At 53.4% G+C, this 10,351-nt stretch overlaps 1 protein-coding gene across 6 annotated transcripts; it reads left to right on the plus strand.

Moving 5' to 3' along the window:
- The first annotated feature begins 327 nt into the window (after window positions 1–327).
- LOC122695621 lies at window positions 328–10,047 on the plus strand. 6 transcript variants are annotated; one of them, XR_006341449.1, is made up of 4 exons: window positions 328–437; window positions 6,521–8,268; window positions 9,293–9,545; window positions 9,729–10,047. XR_006341449.1 is itself a non-coding variant. In XM_043905746.1 (4 exons), exons 1-4 carry the CDS (start codon window positions 5,110–5,112, stop codon window positions 9,961–9,963), a joined length of 726 nt encoding a protein of 241 aa, XP_043761681.1. In that variant the 5' UTR covers window positions 4,744–5,109; the 3' UTR covers window positions 9,964–10,047. The 6 variants fall into 6 exon arrangements, 4 of the variants coding, with proteins under 4 accessions (XP_043761681.1, XP_043761682.1, XP_043761683.1 ...); XM_043905746.1 differs by lacking the exons at window positions 328–437; window positions 9,293–9,545 and adding exons at window positions 4,744–5,217; window positions 5,913–6,018 and having other exon boundaries at window positions 6,521–6,797; XM_043905747.1 differs by lacking the exons at window positions 328–437; window positions 9,293–9,545; window positions 9,729–10,047 and adding exons at window positions 4,744–5,217; window positions 5,913–6,018 and having other exon boundaries at window positions 6,521–6,797; window positions 7,421–7,989.
- Window positions 10,048–10,351: the final 304 nt, after the last annotated feature.

The raw sequence follows: 10,351 nt of genomic DNA on the forward strand, positions 1-10,351 counted from the left end.
CCTCCAGCCTGAGCAGCGAGCCGGCGCCCGCCGGCGGGCACTGACTCTTTGCTGTAAAGTCACCCCTTTCCCTTGGCTTCGTTCTCAGAGCAGGATGAGAGGGAGAGAGCTGGGTCCTCCCGGGCCCTCTCTAGCTGGCCTGAGAAGGGGCAGAGGAGCAGACGCAGAGTCGGCCCAGCGGCCGTGCCCACCCGCCCTCTCAGCCCGCGCCTGTGCTCGAGCGGCCGGTAGGTGGCTCTGTGAGCGCTGCTCACTCTGCAGGGACCTCGGGCTGGGCCTCCGCCCTCTCAGCCTCGCCCACCTGGCCCCGGGATGCTCTGGCAGCTCCTCAGATCGAGTCTTCCTGGCTGGAGGCGGCAGCGGGCATTTTGGGGCTGGGAACAGCCTGGGAGGACCAGACCACGTGTGATGTGTTGGAGGGCCCCGGGAGAGGGCAGGTTTGTGCAGAGCGGGACACCCTCTGTGCCGGTGGGCAGGTGGGCGGTGGTCCCTGCATGCTCACTCGTGTCTGACTGTTTGCAACCCCCTGGGCTCCTCTGTCCATGGCATTCTCCAGGAAAGAATACTGGAGTGGGTTGCCATTTTCTCCTCCAGGGGATCCTCCTGATCCAGGGATTGAACCTGTATCTCTTTACCAGTTGAGCCACTGGGGAAGGAAGTGGGGGGAGGCTCTGTAACAGGGATTAATCGCACAACCCTTGGAGGAAGGGGTGGTCCGGGTTTGCAGCCTAGCTCGAACTCCTACAAGCTGTGCGGCTTTAGGCAAATGACTCAACCTCTCTGTTTCCATGGATTTGTCTGTAAACTGAAGACGTGATCCCTCACAGCGTCCTTGAGATAAGAGCCCACATGAACAGTGCACTCAGTGAATCTCAGCTCTTTCTTATTAAATGGAATAGGCAGGCTGCAGAGGCTGGCGCGAACTTCTCCACTGCCCCTACCCCCATTCCCATTAACGACAAGAAGAGGAAGCCAGGAAAATAGGGCAGTGAGCAGGAAGGACGCTTTTCCTTCGGTTGAGCAGAAACTGACACAACCAGGGATTAGATGTAGTCTCCACGGTAAAGGAAGCCTCGCTTGGAGACGGGAAAGAGCACTTGGGAGCTTGGGGCCAGGGTTACCTAAACCAGCAGGGCCTGTGGGGAGGCCCCGAGGGGTCTACTAGGGGCTGGCGGGCGCCATGGTGGGACTGCTACCCCACGGCGTCACAGAGGACCAGGGTCCCCAGGGGTGGGACGTAGCAGGTGACTGCTCACCCCTAAAGAAGGAAAGGAGCAGATAAGCCTGTACCCAGGGAGCAGCAGGCTGGGCCTTTTCTGGGAAGATGCTAGAACTGTCTGGGGTCGGGGCCCAAGGGGGTGGCTTAGTGAGGAGCAGGAGCCCTAGGTCAGACCCTAATTCCCGAGCTGGTCAGTGCTCACAGGCAAGCACATTAACCCCTTCAGTTCTTACTGCGTGCCACGGGAGGGTCTAAGGACCCAATGAGGTCACCAATGTGAGGATGCGTGTTTCAGTGAGAGGAGGGAAAAGCCAGATGATGCCATAAAGAACACATTATCCCAAACAGATTTAATTTCACCCATCTTCACTTTCAGGGAAAGACATGGCAGGTTGGGCATACCAGAGGAATCCAATCACTTTGCTAAACTGAGGCTCAGACAAAAGTAACCTGTCCAAGGTCATAAGCTCATGAAAGGCAAAGCTGGGGTCTGGTCTCCTGACTTGAAGTCAAGAACTTTTAAAAATTGTTATTCTTCTTCATCCTAATGTCAAGAGTTAATCAATAACAGCATTTCTACTAATGGTTTTTGAAGGAATAGTAATAGGTACATCTAGAAACAGGGTTTCTAGCTAATTAAATTTTGGAAATTCTGAGTTTGTAAAAATTACATAGGATTTTTTTTTTTAACCACGGGACTTCTCAGAGCCTTTACTATGTCTACACACTTTGGGAATCTCCCAGAGGCCAGTATAGTGAAAAGCATTTCTCAAAGGAATGAACAAAGCTACCCTTGTTTTCTTGGACCATCTCATGGAGGTTATTCATGGAGTACACAGTTGACTCTTGAACAAGGCAGGTTTGAGGGGGTGCTGACCCACCACGCAGTTGAAAATCTGAGTCTTTATAATCCCGCTTCCTTATCTGTGTCTATGGCTCCTCCACACCGCAGAGTCCTCCTATCCTCAGATTCAACCAACCATGGATCATGTAGTACTATAATGTCTACTACTGAAAACAAAATCCTTGTAGAAGTGGATCCATGCAGTTCAAACCCATGTTGTTCAAGGGTCAACTGTAGTTGGGTTGCCTGTGTGTGTGTGGGTGTGTACGTTATGTATAAATGCTCTTGATTTGGAGACGTCTGTGTAGCAGTTGAGTATGGATAGTCGCTAGCTCTCTGATCATGCTATGCGATCAAGTTCACAAACAAGCTCAATGTATATCCTTTAATCCATGTTGATGAATGTATGTATATATGTATTTAACAAGAAGGGCCCACAGCAGAAGACCGCACTCATGCCTGCTCGGTGGGATTACTAGTTATTTTCACTTCCTTCTTATGCTTATCTGCACTTTGTAAATGTTCTACAACGAACGCGTGTTCTGTGGCCAGAAAGAAAAGCCGCCCTTTATTGCGTAATCAGCTCTGTGGCATCGACTTGAAAGGACGCGGCTCCTCTGGGGATTAAGTGCCGGGCCTATCTTTACTAATGACTTAAACAAAAGGATGGAACTTGTGCTCATCAGAGCCTCACATGATGCTAAATTTGGTGGGGTGGCTCCCACTCACAAAGCCAAGAATAAAATTCAAAACAACCATGACAAATTGAAAACACGACCCTACAAAAACCGGAGGAAATTCAATAGTACAATTAGAAGGTGAAATACTCAGGGCTAAAATCAGCCACCATACGTTGAGGATGAAGGCAGGACTGGCTCCCAGTGGGTCACCGACTGCCAGGTGGGCACCTACGACGCGCTTGATCCTGGACTCAGGACTGGGGCCAGACCCGGGGTTAGGAGAAATGTCCTGGAGGCAGTTGCGGTTCACGTGACCGCACTTTCTGAATGCAAACGCCTAACGGAGCTGTCCGGCAGGAGGAATGGCTCTGGGTCTGCAACACAGACAGGCCTTTGAAACCTCGGGTTGCTGACGCGTGACCTTGCTGCAGCAGGAAGTCCTCTGTCCCCCGCCGGGCTGGGGGGACACTTCAGTGTCGTGTCCTTGAGTCAGAGGCCCTCTGGGGTCTGCAGTGCGGAAGCAGAGAAGTCAGAACTTCTGGGACACGTTACAAGTTTATGGGGACCATCAAATAGAATCTTTGAAATCTGACGCATTTCCAGAAAGCCCATCCTGGAAACTCCAGGGCATCTGGTCATCGTCAACAGGGTGTCTTGCCTTCTTCAAGGCTGCCTGGATCCCACAGGCGGGGAAGGCCCGTGATGTGCCCAGGCCCCCGAGTCGTCCCCCTTCTTGGATCCACGTGAGTCAGCCCCTCATTAGGCCTCCGAGTTGAGTCTGTGTCACCCTTCTGGAAGCATCCAGAGAGGCTGGAGGCTGTGCAGGCAGGAGCCACAGAAATGATCAGAGCAGTGGAAGCAAGGGCCAGTGAAGCAAGGTTAAAGGAGCTGGAACCATTTCTCCTGGACAAAGCCGGGGAGAGTCTGAATTACCCAACGCACAAAACCCACCTTAGCTTCACAGTCTTCCATCCATGGCTTCCACCCAAGGGGCCAACCGGAAGTCATCCCAAGAGCCCTGGGTGGTCACGCTCACACAGCGCTCCAAGCTTCCTGCTCAGAGCTTCGCATAATCATGACCTCACGTCATTAGGACTGCCGTCCTCCGTCGGCCCTGCCCCAGACGAGGCCCGGCACGGGAGTTACACAACTTGCTTGAGCTCTGGCTGGGAACCGAGCTCAGTCAGTCTCATGACCTTGCAGACCGTTTTCCAACCGCAAGTGTCCTTTCTGGTGCCTTTACAAGAGTGCTCTCATCTTGCACTGTATGGCGTGAAGCTTGTGGATGACAGCTAGTGAGGAAAGCTGGTTAAGTGACAGGTGATACTGAGCTGTCACCAGATCGTCTTGGACAATGCATCTTCCGCAGCGTGGCACGACCTCCTCCCCCAGGGTAACGCCTGGGCTTCCAGGTGAACCTGTGCACCCCCTTCCATTCGCATGTTGAAGTCCTAGCCCCCAGGCCCTCAGATTGTGACCGTGTTTAAGAGACAGGGCCTTTATTTTAAAAATCTTCATTTATTTGTTTGTTTTTGGCCGTGCTGGGTCTTGGTTGCTGAGGGCTCAGTAGTCACAGCTCCTGGGCTCTTGAGCCCACAGGCAGTAGCTGTGGCGTACACGGGCTTAGTTGCTCCACAGCTTGTGGGATCTTCCTGGACCAGGGACCGAACCCGTGTCCCCCGCATTGGCGGGCTGATTCTTCCTTTTCTTAGCTTATTTATATTTAATGGGAGAATGATTGCTTTACAGTCTTGTGTTGGATTCTCCCGCTCATCAACACGAATCACCCGTGGGCATATGGATGTCTTCTCCTTGAATCTCCTTTCCACCCCACGTGTGCTGTGCGCTTAGTCGCTCAGTCGTGTCCAGCTCTTTACGATCCCGTGGACTGCAGCCCGCCAGGCTCCTCTGTCCACGGGGATTCTCCAGGCCAGAATACTGGAGTGGGTTGCCAGGCCCTCCTCCAGGGGATCTTCCCCACCCAGGGATCGAACCCAGGTCCCGCGCGTTGCAGGCGGATTCTTTACCGTCTGGGCCACCAGGGGAGCCTTTCCACCCAGCGTGTGGTCACAGAGCACCAGCTTCCTGCGTTTCACAGCAACTTCCCACCAGCTACCGATGTTACACGCACTAGTGTACGTGTTTCAATACTCTCTCTCCATCCGTCCCATCCGCTCTTGCTCCTGCTGGGTCTGTAAGTCTGTTCTCTATGTCTGGGCTTCTATTCCTGCCCTGGCAGTCGGATTCCTAGCCACTGGACCACCGGGGAAGTCCCGAGACTGGGCCTTTGAAAAGGTCGCTAAGGCAGAGGGGGTCATGAGGTGGGTCCTCATCCAACACGGCCGGTGTCCTTCTGGGGAGAGGAGATGAGGACACACGGCAGGATGACCACTGGAGGACACGGCGAGGTGGCCATCCGCAGGCCTCGGAGAAGCCTGGCAACACCTGATCTTGGACTTCCGGCCTCCAGAACTGTGAGCAAATACCTTTCTGCTGTTTAACGCCCCACCCTGCCCCCGCCACGGCCCCTAGGGCCTGCGGTGCCCCGTGACAGCAGCATGAGCAAACTATCATGCTGAGAAACTCTCCACTAACCCCCTTTCCAGAAGAGGAACCGTGTCTTGGAGGAGCCAGTAATTCGTCCACTGTGACAGACAGAAAGAGATTCACGCCTGTCTGTGACCCGAGGACCACCGGGCGGAGACAGAACACACACAGATGTTACTTAGCACACATTTCAGTCCTTTCTGACTCTAGTGTGGATTTGCAGGGTTTTTTTTTTAATGAATATATTTTTTATTGAAGTATAGTTGATTTACAATGTGGTGGTGGTTTTGTGACTCAGTCCTGTCTGACTCTTTGCAACCCCATGGACTGTAGCCCACCAGGCTCCTCTGTCCAGGGGATTTCCTAGCAAGAATACTGGAGCAGGGCTGTCGTTTCCTTCTTCAGGGGATCTTTCTGACCCAAGGATCAAACCCAAGTCTCTTGTGTCTCCTGCATTGGCAGGCTGATTCTTAGCCACCAGAGAAGCCCTGATTTACAACAGACAAAGAAAAATGCTTCAGTTCACACACACACACCCACACACACACACACACATTGTCTTCTACATTCTTTCCTGTTACGGTTTGTCACAAGATACTGAACACTGTTCTCTGCGCTGTAGAGCGGGACCTTGGTGTTCATCCATCCTGTCTATGGGGTGCGGTGTGCCCGGCGCCTGGAGGGATGGGAGACCCTTGCTGCAAACTCAGCACCACTTGTGCCTACAGGTGGGACAAGGGCAGAGGAGCTGGATGAGGCTGGCAAGGCCAGAGCTCACATCACCGAGGTGCCCACGGGGCCCTGGGTGACCAGGGTGCAGGATCCCCGGGGGCTTCCCGTCTCTGGGGGCTTCCTGGGGGTGGGGGCAGCCTGGGACACCTGCCCTGAGGAGCAGCGCTGGGGCGAGAGGGGCTGGCTTCTCACCCTGCTCCATGAACTCGACGCGTCCCGGCCTGCTGTTCTCAACCGACTGAGCTCGCCTGTAAGTTCCCTTCAACAGTGACTCTTGGTTCCACCACTGAGGACGGCTCTGTGGGGCTTGGAGCCCACCAGCCCAAAGGTCTGGCCCTGTGGGAAGCAGGGACCCCCTCCCCCAGTCTCCCCTTCTGCTCCCCAAAGCAGGAGCCCAATCCTGGCAGCTCACAGCCTCATGGCAGAGCCAGTTCAAAATATGTTTGTTCCATTCATGAGCCTCTAATGGAATCAAGACCAGGCTATTTATATTTACAGATGGTGCAGACTTCAGTGGGACATCAAATGTGCCAGATGTTGCCAGAACAGGAACATGGGGGAACTTGGCTGATAGAAATCCAAGAGCCGCACCCGCCTCCCCCACGCCCCGACGAGCCGCCCAGGACCCTGACCAGGAGACCAGGAGAAAGGCGGGCTGCTGGACCCTCGATGGACCCCGGCGGCAGAGAGGCGAGCCGGCTCATCTCGCTGGAGGAGAAAACCGGGTCTCCTCTCTTCCCCGCGTTCCTTCCGAGACCACGCGGGGGACCGAGCGGTGGGCGTTTCATCTCCAATTATTTTCAGCCAAGGGAAAAAGCAGATGGTAAATAGCACTGAAAAAAAACTTTTTGAGCGCTAATATTAATAAAAGATGTGTGCGGGTGGCTTTGGCTGAGTCCTGGGGAGCCAGGGCCGCCCATGCGCGGCGGGGGACGCAGAGGGCCCAGCGCAGGGCGCCCCGGGGGTTCCCGGGGCCAGTGTGGGTGACGGGGCACCCGCGGGAGCCCGACCTCTGGAGGGGTCCAGCCACGCAGCGCCTGCCAAGGGCCCGAGCTCCGCAGGGAGGCACGCCCAGCTCCCGGGGAAGGCTGGCGCCGGGCCTCCCACCCCCGGGCGGGGACGGCTCTCCTCTGCGCGCACATAGGGGCGGGCAGCGTCCTCACCGGCCCACGCGGCCCTGCTCAGCCAGGCCCAGCGTCCATCTGTCAGCAAGTCCTATCGGATGTCCGCGGGCCGCCCAGCTGTCCTCTGAGAGCCTGGATTCCACGTTCAAGCAGAGACACTGATCCGGCTTCTTCAGGATTTATGGGTTTCATGGGGGTGGAAAGACCGACAGGCAGCGGGTCCTGGGTGCCGAGGCGGAAGGGCGAGTCCTGGGGACCCTCGTTTATCCCCCAGAGCTCTGGAGCAGGTCAGGCGCTGTCGGTGGTTCCAGGGAGCAGAGCGGATGCGAGCCCTGCCCTGCAGCAGCTTCTGCTCAGAGTCGGAGAGAAGTCATCCTCCCGGGCACACTCGGTGTGTGCCGATGACTGTCACGTTCAGCTAATTTACAGGAAGTGACGAACGAGGACAGTGCCTGAATGAAAGAAAAAGAATGCCCGGAGAGCTACCCCGTGAGTCTGCTTCGCGCTGATTTACTGCGGTCCTGGAGCTCAGGGAGTTATGGGCTTGGAGGGGAGGCTAGAAGAGAGGAGGTACCGTGGACGTGGACACTGAACACAAACATCTGCTGTAGGAGCCAGAAACCCCCAGCTGGGACCATTCTGCTGCCTTTGCAGCTGATCTTGTTTCTTTCTTTGCTTTGGCCACTGGGAAGCTCAAGATGGAAGCATGCTTTGTCTCTGGCAAAAACCATGAAGGGTTTCACGTGATGTCTCTTTCTGAAGTAATCTAGCTCCTGGTTCTAGTTTTCCTTCCCTTCTGTTTGATTTCCTTCATGGCATATTTTAAATTTGCATTTTCTCTTACTTTGTATGTGTGCCCCCTTTTTTGGTATGCTGTTTGGAAGGCTTTGTGAAATGCACCGGAGAAAATGTAAACAAAAGAGAATGGATGTTGATGGGGTTCAAGACAGAAAAATCATTCTTGCTTCCTGTGATTCTGGATGGATCTGGGGCTTCCCAGGTGTCTCAGACGGTAAAGGATTTGTCTGCCCATGCAGGAGACGCAAGAACTCGGGTTCGATCCCTGGGTTGGGAAGATCTCCTGGAGGAGGAAATGGCAACCCACCCCAGGATTCTTGCCTGGTAAATTCCATGAACAGAGGAGCCTGGCGGGCTACAGTTCAGCAGGTCGCAAAGAGTCGACATGACTGAGACTGTTCCCATGAACAGGGAGTTAAACATTGCTAGAGAGGATGTTACTATTTTATTTTATTTTTAATTGGAGGATAATTACTTTACAAGAAAGGACATTATTGGGATGATTGATGAAATCAGAATACGAGCCATGGAATGCAGATTAGATAAAAGCCTGGTTTGAATGGAAATTTCCTAAATTTGGTAATTTACTGTAGTTACGTAAGACAATGTCCTTGCTTTTGGGAAATGCACCCTAAAAAGGGTAAAGAAGTATGCTATCTGCCATCTCCTCTCAAATGGTCCAGAAATGGGGAGGAAAAATGTGTATATATTTATATACATTTATATACAGAAGAATTTTTGTTCGTGTGTATAAATGTATATTTATATATAGTGAGAGAACAGGGAAAGAGGAAAGATTACAGTCTCACCCTTGAAGAATGAAAGCGCTTGTACATCTAAGTGAGTTCACCTTGCAATTTTAATTACAGTGGGTGCCCTTTGAAAAAGGAATCTCAAAAAAGCTGATTTCTTCTTGCTTTCAGCACCGCCCTCCCCCTCCGCCCTCTCCTCTGAGGACTCTCACCCCCAACCCCCAAAAACTAAAAAAAAGGGACTGCATTTTGGAGTGGTTCCAGGAAGAACTGTTTTCAGATGATTAGGAATGGTCTGCATTTGCCTCTGGCATCGGTGTGGATACAAAAGTCCCATCTGGGTGATCAGCAAGTGTTTGAGCTTTGAGACGTTTTCTTCTGGAGGTTTTTATTAATCCCCTGGGGAAGCGCCTCCAACTTCCCCTCCCAGCCAGACTTCTTGCTTGCAGTTCAGCCACCTTGGGCTTCAGAAGGGAGGGTCTTGCCAGCAAGGGTCAATGCAGACGGTAGAATTGGAAGTAAGCCCTTTCCACGGGCTCAGCCTCACTGCCTTCTCTCTCCCCCCTTCCTCTCTCTCCATCTCCCCTGCATCCCAGTCAAGGTGGGCTTGGGTGCAGAGCTCTGGCAGACCCTGGGGAGTGCCCATCTGTACCTGTCATTCAGATACACTTGGAGCAGGAATGCTCTGAGCCTTCTGTTCCCCCCCTGCTCCTCCTGCTGACCCACCAAGACTCCGGGCAAGGAGACGCCCCTTCCAAGAAGTGCCTCCTGTTCTGGCCGTGGCCCTCGGGGCTCTGTCTGCAGCCCGCGGGGCAGACACCGGCGCCGTGTCTCTGTTAGGTTCCACATGTGAGTGACACTGTGTGCTATCTGTCCTCACTTTCTGACGTACTTCACTTGGTATGATAAAGTCTAGGTCCCCCCACGTTGTTGCAAAGGGAGCGGGGGGAGGGGTGGGGCGGGAGTTTGGGATAATAGATGCAAACTTGGGCATACTCGATGGATAAACAACGTCTCTGCTGTATATCACAGGGAACCGCGTTCGACATCCTATGATAAACCAAAGTGGAAAAGAACCTGGAAGAGAATGTGTAACCCTGGTGGTCCAGTGGTTAAGAATCTGCTGGGCAAAGCAAGGGGCACCAGCTCGATCCCTGGTCCGGGAAGATCCCACGTGCCGCAGGGCAAACTAAGCCCATGCATCACAAGCCCTGAGCCCGCGCACCCTGGAGCCGGTGAGCCACAAAGAGAGGAACCACTGCAGTGAGAAGCCCTCGCACGGAACCTGGAGAGTAGCCCCCAGTCGCTGCAACTCGAGAAGGGCCGCTCGCAGCAAGGAAGACCCAGCGCAGCCGAAAAAAGAAAAAAGAAACATACAGACACGACTGAATCACTTTGCTGTACAGAAGAGGTTAACACAACATTGTAAATAGATTTCAATAAAACTTTTTAGAAAGGTAAAAATAACCATCACATAAAACCTGGAAAAAGAGTTAAGTCAACCCGAAAATGAAAGCCCTTAAAAAAAAACATAAATAAATAAATAAAAAAGAAAGCCCTTAGAAGAGACAAGGAAAGGCTGAGCTTGCTGAGACCCCATCATGGGCACTGTGGCTTGTCTAGCAGCGTCTCCAGATGGCCTGCAGGGGGATGCC

This window comes from Cervus elaphus, chromosome 5 (genome assembly GCF_910594005.1).
Source record: "Cervus elaphus chromosome 5, mCerEla1.1, whole genome shotgun sequence".
Classification (NCBI taxonomy): domain Eukaryota; kingdom Metazoa; phylum Chordata; class Mammalia; order Artiodactyla; family Cervidae; genus Cervus; species Cervus elaphus.